This window comes from Sorex fumeus, unplaced genomic scaffold (genome assembly GCF_029834395.1).
Source record: "Sorex fumeus unplaced genomic scaffold, SorFum_2.1 ptg000083l, whole genome shotgun sequence".
NCBI classification, from domain to species: domain Eukaryota; kingdom Metazoa; phylum Chordata; class Mammalia; order Eulipotyphla; family Soricidae; genus Sorex; species Sorex fumeus.
This window is the reverse complement of record NW_026606140.1, coordinates 12163008-12184138: the sequence shown is the minus strand read 5'-3', so window position 1 is coordinate 12184138 and position 21131 is coordinate 12163008. Positions and strand designations below refer to the sequence as shown.

The following is a 21131-nucleotide window of genomic DNA, read 5'->3' as shown; positions in this document are numbered from 1 at the left end:
GGCATAACCAGTGATGCTCAGGCATCGCCCCTGGTGGCACTCAGGAGAACTTATGCAGAGCCAGGGGACTGAACCAGAGTCAGGTACATGCAAGGCAAGTGCGGTAAGCTCTGTACTCTCTGATTCCCACCTTTGGTACACAGATTAGCCAGCCCATACACGCATGTACGGTCTTGGGCTGCTTTTCTCTTTCTCTCTTTTTCTTGGGGGGAAGGGTGGGATTTGGGCCACATCCAGTGGTGCTCTGGGTTTAGTTCTGGTTCTGAGCTCGGGGATCACTCATAACGGGGCTCAGGGGACCATATAAGATGCTGAGGATCAAATCCAAGGTTGGTTTCATGCAAGGCAAACACCTTCCCCACTGTACGATCACTCGGGAGCACTTTCATAGCAGGTTCCAACAGTGGGACCTAACGCTGCAAATAGTATCTGCCCTTTTACAGGAGAAAATCGCCAACTTCTATCCAAAATCCTAAGTTCCTCACTAAGGTAATTCAGTAAAAACAGAAAACTACTTCAAAGGGGGTAGTTCATAAAAAAAAAATAAAGTAATACATAAATACTTGGAACAGTACCTGGCACAGGGTAACCAAGTCAGTAAAAGATAGATATTTACACCCCCTCCCGCCCCGAATAAAGGGTATTGCTCTTGGATATTCAAGGCAATTATGAACCTATACTCCCGATCTTGTCCTCTTCCATCTTACCAAACATTTATTAAGCACTTGGAGGCCGGGCACTGCTGCAGGTACTGAGGACGTAAATATGAACAGGACAAGAGCCTCTCAACTTCTGTGCCCCCTGCAGTGTTGGCCGTCCCTTTAAGTGTTTGTGGCATTCTGTTGCCACTTCTCTCGTTATACTGCTCACAGTAAAGTTGCCGATGAGCACCCATGAGACCCGGAAGGAGCTTTATCGTATCTGTCCTACGCAAAGCATCTGGTATTGAAAGCTGCCCTTTCTTCTTGAAATTGCTCTCTCATCATCTCAGGCACTACATCCCTTCTGACTGTTACTCTCCCTCGACTCCTTTCCCAGCTCCTCCCTACCTTGCTAGGCCATTAAGTGTGGAATGGCCCTCTTCGCCCCCCCACCCCCATGGAATCTCATCTATTCCAGAAGCCTCTTCCAGAAGGCAAGTCTATGTGAATGACCCCCACATCCATGGCCTTATTTAAGATTTCTCCTCTGAGGGACTGCAGTGAAATTACAGCAGCTAAGGCGTTTGCCTTGCATGCGGTTATCCCGGTTTGATCGCCGGCATCCTATACGGTTCCCCAAGCACTGCCAGGAGTAATTTCTGAGTGCAGAGCCGGGAGGAACCCCTCAGGATAGCTGGGTGTGACCCCAAATCAAAAGAACAAAAATTCGCTCCTGAGGTCCAGGCTGGCTTATCCAGTCTAGTAGAGTCATCTTCACCTGGGGGATTCCTGGACTGACAAGTTCATGTGGCAAATAATAACTCATCATTCTTCCTTTCCCACTTCCCAAATCTGCTCTTCTGTTCTCTCTCTCTCTCTCTCTCTCTCTCTCTCTCTCTCTCAGCCATATACATAAACGGCACCATTGTGCACCATTTTGTTCGAACCACAGACTGGGAGTCATCCTTAATACCTTACTTTCCCATATCCAATCTATTAATAAAAGCTACCAATTCCTCCTTTTCCCTGTCCTTTAAATTTAGTCACTTTCCCCTTCACAACTGCCCCCCCCCCCCCCCCCCCCCCCGCCAGTCACCACTTCCTAGGATGAGATAAAAGCAGTAGTTTCATAAGTGACCATTTCTCAGCCCTTGCCATCTGCTGGGCCATTCGCAATATACTTTCAGAGTGAACATTCGAAACTGCAAATCAGATGCCAGCTCTCCTTACTATTCCTCTGTGGCTTCCCATTGCTTTCAGGAGAATGAGCAAACCTGGTAAGCAAGCCTCAAGCCCTCCTGATCTAGCCCTATTCACCCCACCAACTCTCATTTCAGTCGTCTATACACCTTCTATATTCCAAGCGTACGACTATCTGGGTGTTCTCTGGAGTGACACCATCTTGCTATCTTTGCATATGCAGTTCCTGTTGTGTTTCCTAACCAATGTGTCTGAGAGGCTTTTTGTTCTCTCCAGACGAGGCCAGTTCTCCTGGTTTACATATGGCTGGCACCTTGCAGCTTGTTTTTTTGACATACTGAACAGCCTACTTTTCAACCTGTTTCCTCCACTCTTCTAGAAACGCCATGAAGACATTCATGATCCTCTTATTCACCACAGTATACTACAATACCGAGGGCATAGTGTAGACACTAAATAAACACTTGCTGGATGAATGAACGAGTGAGTATGCTGGCTCCCAGACTCATCGTTAGGTATTAAGGAACACAGTTAAGTATTTCCCAGTTAATATCCTCTCCGTGAAGATCTTTCCCTTTAGCTATGGCTCTCTTTATTCTTCCTTCCCTGCCAAGGATATGGGAAAATCAGTCTCATATAAAGTAAACTGCTTCTAGTTTACTTTAAAATCACTCTTCTGGGGCTGGAGCAATAGCACAACGGTTAGGGGGTTTGCCTTCCACGGGGCGACCCGGGTTCGATTCTCAGCGTCCCATATGGTCCCCCGAGCACTGCCAGTAGTAATTCCTGAGCGCAAAGCCAGGAGTAACCCCTGATCATCGCCAGGTGTGACCCAAAAAAACAGAATAAACAAATCAGAAGTTCCTTTAAAAAAATAAATAAATAAAATAAAATCACTCTTCCATTCCTCACTCCACAGATAGGACAAATATACTACTAGATCCAATCAGTCTCTCTCTGACATAAAAAACCCGATCGTCCCTGCTAGTTCCCACACCCAAGCACTTCTTATGCTTTAAAAACTCTTAAACTAACGGACCTCCTTACTTGCTTAACAGAAGTGTGGGGAGGCGAGGGGCCAACTGTTACCTCTCTAGCTCCTCATTCCAGCCCGGAGCCCAGCAGAGAGCTGAACACCAAACTAATCCCAAACCCCAAAACTTTTTATTCTGGTTTATCTGAACTACTACCACTGGTGATTCCCATCCCCTGCCTCAGCTCCCAGTCACCGGCTTTTCATCTCTGGTCTACTTCTACTCAGCCCTTTATGTTGGTGTCTTAACATTTGGGAACAGAGTATTACCTTCCCCTTTCAATTGCATCTCCTTTCCAAAGAAGACCTCACTTATTCTTAACAATTGTGATGGCTCCATATAATAATAACAATAATGCCTAGTTTTTCTTTTTGGCAGTGCTGGGACTCAAACGCAGAACCCCATCCCTGGAAGGCAGGTGTTCTCAGCTGAGCCCCAGCCCCAGCCCCAGTGCTTAACCTTTGTGTCTTTAATTCTGACATTCCTCCTGGACTACAGATTTCCATGATGGTGCCCTTGTACTTGGGCAGTCAAATGCTCTACCACTGAGACAAACTGGCAGGCTACCGAATGTAACCTGCCCACACAGCAGAGTCTGGCAAACTCCCCGTGGCGTACCCAATATGCCAAATACCAGTAACAACGAAGGGTCTCATTCTCCTAACTCTAAAAGAGCCTTGAATATGGCACTTTTTAAAAAAAAAAATCTCAGGGCTAGGATGAAGAGACGTTACTGGGGCCTGCTCGAGGCAATCGACGAATAACAGGATGGTTGTGATTGTGTGACTGTACTTGGGCACCCACATCGCTTAGATAATATGTTCGCCAAAGAGTTAACTATCTTTTAAATATATAGACTCACCCCTCCTCTTGTTCCATCTTTGTGAAATGATATTTTACTGTTAACAAATCAACTTCTCAAACTGAGTACCATGTCTTAATCAATTCTGCTTCATAAATATTCCCCATCTCCTCCATTCCCATTTAGTAACATTTTCTCCCTTAGTTTAGGCCTTCACTGCTTTTTCCTGTACTATTATAATCGCTTCCTAATAGGTCTCTGCTATATTTTACACATCACGGTCAGTATCTTTCTATAACACAAATCTGATGCCATCACTTTCCTTCTTAAAATAGCCTGGCAGCTCTCCAGCGCTTAGAGAATAATAATCTCACTCCTGGATTTTGAAGATCTGACTCATGACTATCCAGCACTTCCTTTAATATCCCTGTCAAATCAGCTCCTTATTGTTTCTCAAACGTATCAACCTCTTTTAGGTCTTAAGTCTATCCCATACTGGAACCTCTGCAGAATTAACTTTTCCTGCTTTGACTGGCAGACACTTACTTAGAGTGATTTCCTGGTGATCACTGAACTATTTTTCACTGAATTATCAGGAAAGCTCTCATCCCTGGATCACCAAGGTCTTTGTGCTCTACCTATCTGGGGCTCCCACAATCCTCCTTGACCTCTACATTCCCATAAAGTCTTTCAGTCCCCAAACACATGTTCCATTATTTGGGCCTTTAGTACAGGTTACTTTCCAGAAAATCTATTTACTGAATTCCTTTTTTTTGGTGTGTGTGGGGGGGGTCACACCTGGGGATACACAGTTACTCCTGGCTCTGCACTCAGGAATTACTCCTGTTGGTGCTCAGGGGACCATATGGAATGCTGGGATTTGAACCCGGGTTGGCTGTGTGCAAGGCAAATGCCCTATCCACCGTGCTATCACTCCAGCCCCTTACTGAACTCCTTTAAGCTTCTAGGTTCTTATAAAAAAAGTTCCCTAGGCCAGATTATTTCCTTCTGTTTATCCTCCTAGCGTCCCTGCTACTTCCCACATCCAAGCACTTCTTATGTTTTAAAAAGTCTTGACTGACAGAACTCCTTGTTTGTTTAACAAAAGTATGGGGAGTCTAGGGACCAGCTGTTGTCTCTCTAGCTCCTCATTCTAGCCTGAAGCCCAGCAGAGAGCTGAACGGCGATGCTGAAAGTTTCCTGAATGAGTGTGTCTGTGTGTTTTGTTCATTTATGCCTGATTAACGGGGCAAACTCTCATGAACGAACGCATGGCATTATAAATGCGGTATCTATCACATTGTGCCCTTCAGGTCCCTACGTGCCACAGATCTGATTTAGCATGTAATTCCCGGAGTTCCATCCTATAAGACACATTCCAGCAAGTATCCGCCTTTGGCTTGACTTTATGCAGCGTCGTTCATTTCCTCCGTTCCTTGGGTAGAAAAACACCAATATCCTAAATGTGTGCAAGAATCATCTTGTAAACAAAAGGCTGGATCTTGAATTTTCTTGACTCCCAAAGCTCTTGAGGCTGTGGCACGGGACCTACCCACTTACCGCTTGAGAGGCCATCATTTCATTTATACTCTGTTCATACTGCTCTGCCAAAATGGCAAGTTTTCTCGTCTGCTCGTCTTTCAGTGTCTTTAAGATTGTTTTGTGCTCATTCTTTGGAGTAACTTCCAACTGGTGATTCTTGAGTGCTTTATACTGTTTGGTCTGTACTTTGCAAGTGTCCTGAAACTGTTTTTTAATTTGCATTTCCATGGCCTGGTGTGAAAAAATGACAAGAGGAAAAGAAAGACTCATCAGTGAAGAGAAAGCCTTCCACTCTAACGATGCAACACAGACGCTGGGATCACCTGTGCTTTCCCGCAGTGGCCCGATAACCAGTAAATAACAGCGAAAGCACGACCTCTGACACAGATACGGGCTCGTCCTACCGATATTTTTGCTTTCATATTGAGTGGAATATTTTGGGATTTACCAGTGGATTGAAAATAATGAATTTTGGCAACGGGATCTCACTTTAAGGAGGCTGAGAATTATGAGGCTGAGTTTGTTAAAATTCTGCGTGTAGTAATATCAAATATGTATGCATGTTGGCTAGATGATGATGCAAGGCAATCAGGTTGGCTGAGAATTTCACGGGCATTTCAAGAGTCCTTGGAGGAGTTTTGGTAACAGGATAAGCTTTGTGGTTATTGAGGGTCCCAGCTACTGTGGCTGAGGGAGCCTTCCTATCTGTGTAAACACTAATGACTGGCCCGACCCATGCAGTTCCACTCCTGATTCCTGTGCCCATGAGCGATGCCCACTCTCCTCTCTTTATTTTCAGATTTTAATTATTATTATTACTTTGCTTTTTGGATTACACCCAGTGATACTTAGGAGCTACTCCTGGCTCTGCGCTCAGGAATCACTCCTGGTGGTACTTGGGGGACCATATGGGATGCCGGGGATTGAACTCAGGTCAGCCGATGCAAGGCAAACAGCCTACCTGCTGTACAGTCTCTCCAGCACCAAGGTGCCACTTTCATACTAAATCATACTCTTTCTCCACGAAGTTCAGATGTTATGTTATGTCTTTCTGAATATAGCAGAGCAATGAAGCTAATGGGGGCAACTACTACTAAGGAAATTGTTCTGCTAGTTAAGCCGCTTTCCTGGTTAGAACCAGGGATGGCCGTTAGTGTACAAGTAACTTTATTTTTCTGATGGGGGTCAAACCTAGCAGTGCTGAATGGTTATTCCTGGTTCCGAAGTCAGGAATAACCCCCGGCCGTGTCTGGAGGAGCTGCCTATGTGTGCCAGGGATCGCAAAGCAAGCACCTTAAACCTGGACTATCTCCCCAGGCCACAAATCGCACTTTTTTTGGCCTTTTTTGGGGTTACACCGGTGATGCTCAGGGGTTTCTCCTGGCTCTGCACTCAGGAATCACTTCCTGGCGCTGCTTCGGGGACCATAGGGGATGCCAGGGATTGATCTTGGGTCAGCCGCATGCAAGGTGAATGCCCTCCTGCTGTACTATCACTCCGGCCCCACAAATCACACTTTTTAAAAGGCAGGTCAGGGTGGGGTCAGAGAAATGGCATTAAAAAAAAAGAGATTATGGAGTATAATGGCTTCCAAACCAAGTGGCCTCACGGCATCTCTTCAGGACTTAGACACAAATTCTTCAGTTTCAGATCTGGAGCTTCAGGTGAGTAGGTGTAGATCCAGGATTTTTTTCTTTTTTTTTTTTTAAACTCTGAACACTTCCAGGTGACTGCTGATCATCCAGGTGAAGGAACCACCGGTCCAGCACAACTCTGCTGGGGCCCAGATAGCAAGCTACTCCGGCTCCCTCTCACCTTTAAGTTTTTCGGCTGTTGCCGAAGTTCCATGACATGCTTCCGGTGCAGTTCCCGCTCCCGCCTCTTATTGTACTCCAGCTGGTTTTCCAGCTCAGTCTGGTGCTGGAGCCGGATCAGATCCATGCGCAGCTTCTGCAGCGTGTGCAGCTGTCTGTACTCGAGCTCTCGCGTGGACTCGTCGTGCCGGATGAGCATGGCGTGCTCCATCTCCTTCTGAGTCCTCTTCTTATTGAGTTCCTGCATTCAGGAGTGAAAGAGAAACGGGAAGAAGTGAGTGGGAAGGCAGATGCAAGGCAGTGAGGGCGGCCAAGAATGGCACCACTAAGGGTCTCTTCATTGGATACACGTAGGGGCTGGCAGCATGCCTTACTGCTTTAGGGGAACAATACCGGGCCTAGTGATGGGGAGGGAGGTTCTGTCTGTAGGCAACCTCACAGCCATCACGTCTGCAGGATCTGCTGATGCTCAACGTGCCGCCTTCTTACCTCACAGAATTGCTAGAAATAATATCTAGAAATGATCACGGTTGGAGAAATAGGATAGGGGTTAAGGCACTTGCCTTACCTGTGGCCAACCTCAGTTCAGTCCCTGGGCACACCAGGATTGACCCCTGAGGACTTCTGGGTATGGTCCACCCACCCCCCCCGCCAAAAAATAAAAAATAGATAATGTATATTATGATCAAACAATAAAAAAAAGATGAAAAGGGAGCAGTCTCATTTGCTTTTAACTTGTGTGTCTAAACTTAAGTATAATAGGGAATTATTAAAAATAATACGGAACTAAGGACTTATTACATTGCATAATAATGTTCAACGTGCAGAATACAGAAAACCTCACAGAATTGCTATGGACCTCCGTGAGGTATGGTGTTACATACAGGTCGAAGAAGTCATTTCTTCAGCTAGATCAGTAGTTCTCAACCCTGGTACCCATCAACATTCTTGAGGAGGCTTTCCAAATGTAAGGTGCTTGAACCCCACTGGCTGAATTCCTGAAAATTGTCTGGGACGGTACTATGCCATCAATAATTTTCAGAGCTCTTCCAGTAATTCTATCTAAAATGCAATCAGGGTTGAGAATCACTGAATTAAAATGAAAACCCTGCAATGTTTTCAGTTTATGCTTTTCCATCAGAAAGAGCCCAATAATCCTTTTGTTTGTTGGTTGGTTTGTTTGGGGGCCACACCCATAGGTGTTCAGGACTGACTCCTTGCTCTGTGCTCAAGGACCACTCCTGGAGGGGCTTGGGGGACCATACTTGATGCCAGGGAAGGAACCTGGGTCTGCTGCATGCAAGGAAAGCGCCCTACTTCACTGCACTATGTCTTTAGCTCCCTATTATTTTTAATAATTCCCTATTATACTTAAGTTTAGACACACAAGTTAAAAGCAAATGAGACTGCTCCCTTTTCATCTTTTTTTAACTGTTTGATCATAATATACATTATCTGTTTTTTGTTTTTTTTTTTGGGGGGGGGGTGGGTGTACCATACCCAGAAGTCCTCAGGGGTCAATCCTGGTGTGGCCAGGGACTGAACTGAGGTTGGCCACAGGTAAGGCAAGTGCCTTAACCCCTATCCTATTTCTCCAGCCGTGATCATTTCTAGACCTGACCAATCTGTTATTTCTAGTCTGCTCATTATGGTCTCAGTCTTTTTTTTGAAGGAGGAAAGAAAGAAAATAGGGGGAAGCAAAAGGAAAATTATGTGAGATATTTTTATTAGCCAGTTCAAGACCATTTACTGAAAGGCCCTTGAATAAGATAAAAACCTCGTGTTCTGGGGACACTCAAATGTTTACTAAGCCACGACTCTGTCATCAATTTGCTAACATTCAAATAGAGATCTGTAATAAGCATTTATTGTGCAGCTCAATAGATGATTCACTCAATGTCTTCTCTCCTGGGGACTGGGACTCGGGATGCAGAGAGCGCTATCTCCTGGTGTCACAGGAATTGAACTGCAACTCCTGCCTCATCTAAGGAGGAAGGAGGAAAGGAATGGGGTAGGTCAGAACGGACCTAGGGACAGAAGTGGATGGTTTTGGGCACCTTGGTGGTGAAAATCCAGCAATGTTGTACCCCCTAGGCATAATCTTTGTGGTTGTTTGTTTTTTGGTTTGTTTGTTTTTGTTGTTGTTTGTTTTTTGGGCCCACGGGCAGTGGTGCTCAAGAGTTATTTCTGTCTCGGTGTTGAAGAATGACCCCTGGTGGTGCTTGGGAGACTCTATCTGTGACTGAATCAAGGCTGATATCAGCAAGGCAGTGCCTACTTCCGGTACTCTCTTCAGCACCCAAAGCATAAACATGGACACTATTTTAAAATGATGTTATCTCAATGGTAGCTCTGTAGCACTGTCCTCCCATTGTTCATCAATTTGCTTGAGTGGGCACCAGTAACGTCTTCATTGTGAGAATTGCTGTTACTGTTTTTGGCATATCGGACATGCCACAGGGAGCTTGCCAGGCTCTCTGAGAGGGACGAAGGAATTGAACCCGGGTCAGCTGTGTGAGAGGCAAACACCCTACCCACTGCGCTACTGCTCCAGCTCCAGTAAGCATAATATTAATAGTAAACAAAATATGTGGTATCCAGGATCCACTTGCTACTTTGAAAGTTAAAATTACAGCTTCAGGACACTAAGAATAAAGGAGAGGGAAGAAGTTCAGGGAACAAACTGCTGGCCCAGTTCCTAGTGGTTCTAAGCTCTCCTGGAGACACACTGTATTGTTATTACTGCGTTATGGAAGAAATTCAAGGCTCTTTAGGAGAATGAGACCCATCATTGTTACTGGTATTTGGCATATTGGGTACTCCCCGTGGCGTACCCAATATGCCAAATACCAGTAACAATGATGGGTCTCATTCTCCTAAAGAGCCTTGAATATAATCTCAGGGCTAGGATGAAGGAGACGTTACTGGGGCCTGCTCGAGGCAATCGACGAATAACAGGATGATCTGTGATCTGTGATGGAAGAAATTACTGTGTATCTTCAGCAAATGCCCTTGCTCTAGCTCTAGCTAGCACAAGTAAAGTTCAGTTACAGGCAAATGAAAAAAGTTTAAGTAACATAGAGCAATAGGTTTTATGAAGAAACAGACAGAAAGAGGTAGATAGTGAGCCAGTTTAGAAGTTGTAAGTGGTAGAAAGAGGTAAAAATTTTAGGTGTTAAGCTTCCCAGAAAGAATCTTCGTTAGTTAACAAGGTCTATGAAAGGAGAACACTTTTGAACTGGCCTTCAAACCAGAACTACAGGGTGCCTTTCTTCTCGATGACATTCACTATGGGAGAAAATATTTACTAATGAGTTTGGTTATTTGGAACCTTGAAGCCTGTCCCCCGCCCCCTCACCTCTCTGTATGATTACAAAGTTATCCACGATTTAATTTCAGGCATACAATGTTCCTGCACCAACCCTTTCTCCAGTGCCCACTCCCCTTCACAGATGTCATATGTTATTTTCAGCAAATGTACAGCGGTATGCTTGAGAATATCTTGCACATTCGAACTTTTGTTTGCTCGTTCTGGGACCACACCTGGCAGTACTCAGTGATTACTCCTGTCTCTGTGCTCAAAACTCCCTCCTGACGGGTTTGGGGGACTTATGGGGTGCCGAGGATCAACACAGGTCGGCTGCATGCAAGGCAAGCATCCTACCTTGTGTACTAACTCTGGACGGGCACACTTGAGTCTTGTATTCTCTTGAAGAGATGTCCTCTAAGAGCATAGAATCTACTTCCTGGGCAAGGCTGTGAATCACGTCTTCATGTACAGCTTTTGAGCACTCTGTACACGCGAGACACTAGGCAGTCATGAACAAGGGCATTCCCTCAGAGATCACTTTTCTAACACAGGGAAATACCTAAATTACAAGTGTTATTTTTTCTTTTCTTTTTTCGGGTCACACCTGGTGATGCTCAGGGGTTCCTCCTGGCTCTGCACTCAGGAATTACCCCTGGCAGTGCTCAGGGGACCATATGGGATGCTGGAAATTGAACCCGGTCAGCCGCGTGCAAGGCAAATGCCCTACCCCTAAATGTACTTTTTTAAGGAATAAAAAGACAATTCTTAGAGACTCTGCTCCCATCCCCTCTATTTTAGGAGCAGGGGGTGGGGGGAGGAGGACACACCCAGCAGTGCTCAGGGCTTACTCCTGGCTCTGTGCTCAGGGATCACTCCTGGCTGGCTTGGGGACCGTATTGATTTCACCTGGAAATCAAACTCAGGTCAGCTGTGTACAAGGCAAGTGTCTTATATCTTGCTATCTTTCTGGCCCCCTCTCATTCCCACTTGTAATTTTTTTTCTTGTTTTACTTTTTTCTCTTCATCCAGACCAACAAATATCATTTTTCAATAATTACTAACTAGCCCCTAGGTGGCACCAAAAGACAGTGAGCCCTACCCAGACACTAAATCAATTCTAGAACGACCAAGAAACAAGAAAAGCCATGTAAATGGGTGAAGATCCTGCTGCTAGGTCACTATACTATTATTACTATAATATTATTATTAGTTTGGAGACATATTTGGTAGTGGTCAGCGCTTACTCCTGGCTCTGCATTCAGGGACCACTATGTGGCAGTGCTCAGGAGACCACGTGTGGTGCCAGGGATTGAGCCTGGGTCAGCTGCTTGCAAAGCAAGTGTCCTGCATTCTAAATCTCCAGTCCATTATACTATTTTAAACCTCTTGAGTAGCAGGACTCCCAAAACTGGCCAATAACACATCCCACAGTTTTCCTTAGTTGAGAACTTCAACGGTCTGAACTGCCTACAGCCCTAGCACTCACGGAGGGAGGGGGGAATGGAAGGAGATACAGAGCAGACCACACTTTCAGAAGAAATCCAGAGTTGGCCTCTGTTTAACGGAATGCGTCAGGATGCTTCCCACAAATCTCTATCAGAACTACCTTGGTTACCAGCAACCGGTTTTAATAACAAGTCACCTGCTAACTCTGATATACGCCACTTTGAGAATCAATGGAAAAAATGCAGTGTGAGTCAATTTTAGCTTTTCCATTGACTCATTATGTATGGTGTTAGGCAAGACTCTTAATATACATGATCATTTTCTCAGATGGAAAGTGAGAATAACAGCACACTCCATGAGCTACTATTCTTGTGAAAATGAAAGACCTTATGAAAATGCTTCAGAATATTATGTGTACCGTTACTTTTCTGTATCTAGAAGTATGTGGCATGTAATACCTTATCCAGATTTAAGAAACTGTTTTTTAAAATGAAAGAACATACAGAAATGTCTTTTTTGTTTCTTTTGTTACAAAGGTAGGTTTTCTCCTTTACTTTTTCATACATCGGAGTTGCTGAGACATAAGTTAGAAAGAGGCTTATGTTTTAAGCTACTGGAAAGAAAATCATTCATTTTATTATGAACCTATTCATGTACCAACAGAATAATGTATCTGTACTTAATTTGTTTCTTTGCTTGTTTGTCTGGCCATACCTGGAAGCTGAGAGCTTACTCTGAGCTCTGTGCTCAGGGATCAATCCTGGTGGTCCTTGGCAGGGGAGTGGGTGGGAAAGAAGACAATACGCATTGGTGGGAATCGGACTGGGCTCAGCTTCACGCATGGAAGGCTATGCCTTAACCTCTGTACTATCTTCTCTAGCCATTTGCTTCGATTTAAAAAAAAATTATTTTATTTTACTATTATTTTTAATCATCGTGAGATACAGTTACAAAGCTTACCTGTTTTGAGTTTCAGTCATACATTTGCTTTGATTTTTAAAGGTGATTTTATATCCCGTTTAATTGTAACTAAATTGTAACTGCATCAGATGGTTAGGAGTACAAGGATTTACCCCTTTTATATACCATAGTAAGGTTACTTGGGAATTGGGAGACTAAACTGAGATCCAACAATTTCTACAAAGCTGAACGAAGGCTCAAACCAAGGCTTTTTGATTACCAACGCTTTCCATTAGAAGATGTCCCAATGAACAAATACCTTGCATTGTCCTATTTTATCCTATTTTTGGCCCAGGATACAGTAGTTGGAAGAATGCCTCTGCTCAGGCAAGCCACGGAGCTGTGATTACTCCATGTATCCAGTGGAGACATAGCACGGCAGAGCTGCTTCACATGTGCCCTGACCTTGCGTACGCTCAACGGAATCCTCTGACCAAAAATACAGAGATGAGGGGCCGGAGCCGTAGTACGCAGGGAGGGCATTTGCCTTGTACGTGGCCGACCTGAGTTCAATCCCCGACATCCCATAGGGTTCCTCAAGCTCCGCCAGGAGTGATTCCTGAGTGCAGAGCCAGGAGGAACCCCTGAGCATTGCTGGGTGTTTATTTATTGTAAAAGCAATAAATAAATAAATAAATAAATAAAACACAGAGACGAATTTAAGGGCCACCTGATTCTGCCCACCAGTGCACTCAGTATACACGAATGTCCTGGAGGGAGTGTGCCATGGCCAGGTTTAGCATCCCTTTACTCTGCCAGCATCACACACTGTGGGCATCTTCCCCTTATCCGGCTGAGGGTGAGTAAGAGCGAGAGTTCAAACTTAAATGGAGAATGTTACCTTAGAGGGTAATTTGGTAACTTCTATTAAAACATACATACATAGGGGCCTGAGGGATAGTTTAGTGGGTAGGGAGCTTGTCTTGAATACAGCTGACCTGGGTTCAACCCCCTGCACTCTATATATTCCCTGGAGTCCTGTCAGGAGTGATTCCTGAGGGCAGAGCCAGGGGCAAGCCCTGAGCACAGCTGGGTGTGGTCTGACAACCATAAACCAAAACCAAAATCAAATACACGGACTGGAGCAATAGCACAGCGGGTAGGGTGTTTGCCTTGCATGCAGCCGACCCGGGTTTGACCCAGGTTCGATTCCCAGCATCCTATATGGTCCCCTGAGCACTGCCAGGAGTAATTCCTGAATGCCTGAGCCAGGAGTAACCCCTGTGCATTGCTGAGTGTGACCCAAAAAGAAAAAAAAAAACCCAACCAACCAACCAACCAAACAAACAACCAAAATCAAACACACAAAAACACAGATGTAGGGCCAGAGAGACAGCTCAGTGGCTGGCGCACAGGTGTTGCTTGCAGGCTGCAATGCCCAGCAACACATATCCCCCAGGAAGGGGGGTCCAGAGAGGCCCTGAGCACCACTGGGTGTGGATGGTCCCCAAAAGAACAACAATTTCCGTTGTATGTGTTTTAATACTGCAAAAATACATTCAAATTCACAAAAAGAATTGTGTACAAAGATGTTCTCCATAGCAGTTATTAATAATGCAGAACTTCAACAAAATATCCACTGAGAAGTGCCTCATTAATAACTGATTTTATAGTCATGCAAAAAATATTCTTGGGCTGGAGTGATAGCAGAGCGGATAAGGCGTTTGCCTTGCACGCAGCCGACCCAGGTTCAATTCCTCCACCCCTCTTGGGGAGAGCCCCGCAAGCTACGAGAGTATCCCGCCCATATGGCAAAGCCTGGCAAGCTCCCCGTGACATATTCAATATGTCAAAAACAGTAACAACAAGTCTCTCAATGGCGATGTTACTGGTGCTCGCTCGAGCAAATTGATGAACAACGGGAGGACAGTGCTACAGTGCTACTACTGGGTCTGTGCCTAGGAGTCATTCCTGACAGTGCTCAGGGATCATCTGTGGCTTAGGGATCAAACTGGGGTAAGCCATATGCAACGCCTTCTTCCCTATACATCTCTCTGTGTCAAAAAAATATTCTTAATGGTTTGAAAAAACTGAGGCACGGACACTGCTATGTCTTTAATAGTAAAAATAAATGAAAAAAAAAAAAAAAAGAAAAGGAAGAACTCTGAAATAGTACAGCAGAAGTTCAATATCCACTTCCCCTTCTTTGGTTAACAGGCTCCCTTTCCTTACTTGAAAAACTATTCCATCCTCTCTGGAATCAAGAGAAACTACTGCAAAAGGGAATAAGCACATTATCCAGCCAAGTCCCAACTCTCTGAGGAATCCGAATTAAGCAGAACTGATACGAAAATTAAGCATGACTGAAAGAGGCGTGTCAAATGGCAATGCCTTAAGGAATGCCCAATAACTCTGCTCTCTACGTCACAGAATTTGCTTTTTCAGTTTCAGATTCATCTTTTCTAGCTTGGTTTTTCTTTTTTTGCTTTTTTGGGTCATGCACGGCAATGCACAGGGGTTACTTCTGGCTCTACACTCAGGAACTACTCCTGGCGGTGCTCAGGGGACCCTACTGGATGCTGGGAATCAAACCTGGGTTGGCCGCATGCAAGGCAAATAAATACCCTACCGGCTGTGCTATTGCTCCAGCCCCTAGCTTGGCTTTTTCAATTGTGTCATTTACCCCATTATCCTTCTAAATTAGCTGGAATTTGTTTCTTACTAACCAAGCATAAAGATACTCATGTTATGTTTTTTTTAAAAAAGTTATCTATAGTTCGATTCCTCCGCCCCTCTCGGAGAGCTCAGCAAGCTACCGAGAGTATCTCGCCCGCACGGTAAAGCCTGGCAAGCTCCCTGTGACGTATTCCATATGCCAAACACAGTAACAACAAGACTCATAATGGAGACGTTACTGGGCCCGCTCGAGCAAATCGATGAACAACGGGAGGACAGTGCTACAGTGACGATCACGATCACGATCATCCTGTTGTTCGTCGATTGCCTCGAGTAGGCCCCAGTAACGTCTCCTTCATCCTAGCCCTGAGATTTTAAAAAGTGCCATATTCAAGGCCCTTTCAGGGTTAGGAGTGACAGTGCTATGTATATAAGCCATGTGTCTCTATAGGGAAAAGTATGACTGAATACACACACACACACACACACACACACACACCAAATTAATGATGACTATCTCAGACTAGAGATTGGGAAGGAGGAAATATCAAGAATTTCATTATTTAATTTTGTTTTTCTATACTTCTCTTTTTTCAAAAATCTTTGATTTTCTTTTTGTATAGAGAAAGAAATTTGGAACGTTTCCATGAAGGTGGCTCTAGAATAAGACAGCAGAGGTAAATCCTGGCTTTTAATAAAAATGGACTTCGGGAGAGAGTACGTGGGTTAGGGCACTTCCTAGCATGCAGCTGACTCCTGTTGTAGCCTCAGGACTGAGAGACAACCACGAGCACAGAGCTGGGAGCAGCCCCTGGAACGTCATCAGGTGTGACACAAAAATCAAAAAGAAAAGAAAAAAAAATCTTTACAGAGTTACTTTGATACTAATGATATCCTAAGTGTTCTGTCATTTGGAAGGACACTAATTTTTTGGGGGGGTCACACATGGTGGTGCTCAAGGGTTTCTCCTGGCTGCTCTGCACTCAGGAATAACTCCTGGTGCTCAGGGGACCATATGGGATGCCGGGGATCGAACCCGCGGCGTGCAAAGCAAATGCTCTCCCCACGGTACTATAGCTCCAGCCCCAGGACTCTAGCTCTTCCTAGCACTAGCTGTCCTTCCTTCAGTGTTCCTCCAACTCTGTTCTATAAGAATAAAAATAACTGATGGAAAGAATCCCTCCAATTTCCCCTCTATCTGTTCATTTGGGTTCTTTTGCCTTCTAACAAGCTCAACATGTCTAACATTGAATCACTCTCTTAGCAACACCTCTCAACTTTTTTCTACCCAATCTACATTTCTCCAATCCATTTATTCATTTGCTTTTCACTTTTTGAGTCACGCGCAGCTGTGCTGGTGGTGGAGCGGGGCCTACTTCAGGCTTAGTTCTCTGAGATCCCTCCCGGTTGTGGTGTCCGGGACTGAACCCAGGGCTTCACCCAGGGAAGGCGAGTGCTCTGTCGTGCGCCGCGTCCCCAATCCATACTTCTCCAAGTCTTCACTCCCAGAGTATCTTTCATTCCAGCCTCCGTTTGCTTTCATCTCCTCTTGGACTCAAATTCTGTTTTCTACTAGACTTCAAAATGTCTCCAAGTCCCCGGTAGGTACCAGCATCACCCTCCTCCCTCTTCTATTCTCCTGCCACTTGGCTTCTAGCTTCTTGTCTCGAATTCTCTCTTTCAGTGTCTTTTGTTCCATCATGAGGCACTTTTTGTTTTGTTTGGGGGGCACACCCAGTGGTGCTTGGAGCTTACTCCTGGCTGTGCTCAGGGATCACTCCTGGCAGGCTAATGGGACCATAGGGGGGTGCCAGCTGCGTGCAAGGCGAGCCCCCTACCAGACAAGCCCCCTACGTGCTGGACCCGCTCAGGCCCACGAGGCACCTTTTAAGACTGACCCATCACTCCTACTCCTGAAATCCTAATGCCACGGAGACACTGTTTATGACTCCGGCCCTTGTACAGAGGGTCACAGGTCGCTGCACTATATACACCCCCTTTCTACAAAACCCCATTTCTCCCACTTGGGGCCACTATCTCTCCCTCTGAGTACATGTGCTCTAAATGATTCGCGCATCTGTATCAAAGTGGGCCAAACTCCCTAAAGTCAAATCTTAGCCAGATCACACACTGCCTGATTCAAAATCATTCAGCATTGTCGTCCCCCTCTAGTAAGGTGAGATAATACACGTAAGGGACATAAGCAGGTCCTTTATTATAATCAACTTTTTTTCCTTCTCATTTGAACACTGCATTTCCAAAGAATTCAAATCCCCATTAACTACATCTTGTTTCCCTTATGCAGGTCAACACTGGAGCCATAGCACAGCGGTAGGGCGTTTGCCTTGCACGCAGCCAATGTGGCCGACCCGAGTTCGAGTCCTCCGCCCCTCTCGGAGAGCCCGGCAAGCTACCGGGAGTATCTCGCCCGCACGGCAGAGCCTGGCAAGCTCCCCGTGACGTATTCGATATGCCAGACACAGTAACAACAAAATCTCCAATGGACACGTTACTGGGCCCGCTCGAGCAAATCGACGATCAACGGGAGGGCCTTTACCTTTACCTTTCAAAATCAATCACTGATATTTCTACCTATGGAAAAGCTCGTTTTTGAGGCTGTCTCTGATTACTCCACGTTAAAATGATTTCCTAGTTACTGTCCGAAAAGGGTTCACATTCTGTATTCTGTGTGTTAAGTGAATAGCATCCAACGTCCTTAATTTCCCAAATCAGAAACATTGGTCATTTTCGCCTCTTCCCTCTTTTGAAATTCTCACCCCAGGTGGTCTGGATTATCATCAGGTGTGTCTAGAGACATCGCGTTGCTCTACCGTCTTTTACCCTTATTGCCTCTTCCGGGTACAGCTGGAGGAAGAAACATCTTAGCTGACCTCCTTGTACTTTGTCCCTCCCCACTCCAGTCTGTCCTCGCAATGATCTACTAAATTTTCAAATGAGCTCTGGAGAAAATTCTCATGTTACCATCTTGACAATCACCTGCAGGCTGAAAACTCTGTCGTTCTGCTTCCAACTACTTGTGTCGGGAGCCTCTGCTCCATACACAAAGAAGCCTGGCTGCCCTCAAGCTCATCAGGCAATCTTTCTTTTTTCTTTTCTTCTTTCTTTTTTGCAGTGCTCGGGGGCTCTTCCAGCAGGGGGCTCAGAGGCTGCTTCCTCTGGTGCTCCGGGGATCCAGGGAGTGTGCAGGGCATGAACCTGGGTCCTCTGCGTGCAGAGCTTGTGCTCCAGCCTGTTGAACTCTCTCTCAGCCCCAATAACAGTCTTACAAGTCCTTTCATCACTAGGTGCTCAAAAATCTTTATTCCTGTCTATGATTTGGCCAATAGAGTGTGTTAGAATTAGTTTCTGTTATGCCTAACAAGACTGAGGGCTGGAGCGATAGCACAGCGGTAGGGCGTTTGCCTTGCATGCAGCCAACATGACCGACCTGAGTTTGATTCCTCCGCCCCTCTCGGAGAGCCTGGCAAGCTACCGAGAGTATCTCGCCCGCACGGCAGGGCCTGGCAAGCTCCCCGTGACGTATTCGATATGCCAAACACAGTAACAACAAAGTCTCCAGTGGAGACGTTACTGGGCCCGCTCGAGCAAATCGACGATCAACGGGAGGGCCTTTACCTTGACTTTATGCCTAAAAGAGCCTGGCAAGCTATCCATGGCATATTCAATATGCCAAAAACAGTAACAATAACGGGTCTCATTCCCCTGACTCTGAAAGAGCCTCCAATACGGCAGTGTTGGGAAAGACGAGTAAGGAAAGGCTGCTAAAATCTCAGGGCTGGGACTAATGGAGACACTACTGGCACTCACTCGAGCAAATCGATGAACAACGGGATGACAGTGGTACAGTGATGCCTAACATACCATACCATAATTCATCTGCTACTTGTGTCTCTCTGTCCTCCTCAGTTCAGGGTTGCCTGGAGGCAGGGGATATAGCTTTGTGGCAACCCCACTGTCCCCAAGCATAGTGACAGGCTCTGTGGAGGCCCTTTATCTGTGCCAGAAGACAGAAGGAATGAACTAAATTGTTGTATTGTGCAGTTGAGTGTTTCATGTAGTGTCACAGGAATATGAGTTTCTGACAAACAGGCTGAAAGCAAAAGTTCTCTGTTCTGTTACTTCTATTCTCCATTCCATGATATGATTTATAATAGGTACTGGATAAAATGCCACTAGTTTGGGAAATGCTGATCTACTGTTTTGCAAGTGAACTTTCTCTTATCAGTGGTAAATTCATCTTGCACATTATTAAAAAAAAATCTGCTTTGTCCAGGGCTAGAGGAGAGTAACTAAGGATCGGGGAATGGACAAAAACAGACATGCCGTGGTCTTCCAAATGTGTGTGATCTCCCAAGTCAGTGACAATAGTGACAAACACAGTAAATACCTCCCGTATATTCTGCTGCTCCACCTCATGCCGCTTGATCATTATTTTCCGTTTGAAGAAACGACAGTTTTTGTCGTAGTGCAGTCTCTGCTGAGTGAGGAGGTGGGCTTCCTCCTCAGCCTGTGTGTGCTGCAAGTTTTCTTTATGCTTGGATATCCGCTCCTGCTTTTCTTTCTTGGGTGTGCTATGGTCCTCATTCATCTCCTGCACAGAGAAGAGAAAAGACGCGGATCTCATCAGCAAAGAGCTATTCTGGTTTATTCCAGTGCCAGATTAAGTGATGTGGGAAGCCTGTGAGAAAGGAAGGGGAGCAGTGCTCGGTGTCGTACATCTGCACTCATTCCCAACCTTCTTTTGTTTATTTGGTTTCTGCGCTTCTTCCGATGCTGCACAGGGGCTTACTCCTGGCTTAGTGCACAGGGCGTGTTCCCTGCAGTGCTAGGGAGACTTAGAGGTGATGGGGACTCAACCCAGGGCTTCTTTGAACCGTCGCCCTCGCCCACCAACTTTTTAAAAAATTGATTAAGAGGGGGGCTTGTTAATTTTCATGTCTCTGATTTCTGACGCTCAGAGATTTGTACACACAATCAATACACAATTCCCGAGCTCCTATCACGTGATGGGCAAAGCACAAAGCACAAAAATACAGCGGTGAGGGTTGGTGCAATAGTGCAGAGGGTAGCTCTGCATGTGGCCAACCTGGCGTAGATCCCTGGCATCACAGAGGGTCCCTCGAGTCTGCCAGGAGTAGTCCCTAAGTACAGAGGCAATGGTAAAGCCAGAGCACCGCCAGATGTGGCCCAAACCCCCAAGTCCCGAATAAATAAAAATGATGATAGTGAGCAAATACAGTATCTATCACTTTGGGGGTCCATAATCTTGAATCAAAAGCAGCACATGAAGGAACTGATAGCTGCTGTAGAGGTGAAATACTGGGTGCTCTGAGGGTATGCAGGAGGAAATGTCTGACCTTGTGGTTGGGGGGGGGGGGAGAGAGGAGAGAGAGAGAGAGAGAGAGAGAGAGAGAGAGAGAGAGCGCAGGGGTAAGGCGCTTCCATCATAGAAACCAGCAGTTACCTCTGAACAAAGAGACAGGAAGCATCTCTGAGCATTGCAGGGTGGGGCCCAAGGCCCGCACTTTCAAATTAAAAACAATTCTGATCTTGGGAATAACTGAGCTGAAATTTGAAAATTTCCCTCGCTGTTAATTAGTGGTAAAGGAGAGAAAAAATATTCTGAGTGGAGGAAATAGTATGTGCAAATTGCTTAAGGCAGGTTAACCAAACTGGTGTGATCAGGGCCAGAGTGATAGCACAGAGGGCAGGGGGCTTCAGGGGGCTTGTCTTGCATGTGGCTGA

General features: G+C 45.6%; 1 protein-coding gene across 2 annotated transcripts in view; it reads right to left on the bottom strand.

The window, feature by feature from the left end:
* The window catches only part of TAOK3 (TAO kinase 3), a 214109-nt gene that overhangs the window by 7454 nt on the left and 185524 nt on the right, over positions 1-21131 (bottom strand). For both annotated transcript variants that reach the window (XM_056131022.1, XM_056131023.1), the window contains 3 exons: positions 19774-19977; positions 7035-7274; positions 5238-5450 (listed from right to left, as the gene is read on the bottom strand). In XM_056131022.1, coding sequence (XP_055986997.1) covers positions 5238-5450; positions 7035-7274; positions 19774-19977 — 657 coding nt within the window. The remainder of the gene's footprint in view (positions 1-5237; positions 5451-7034; positions 7275-19773; positions 19978-21131) is intronic.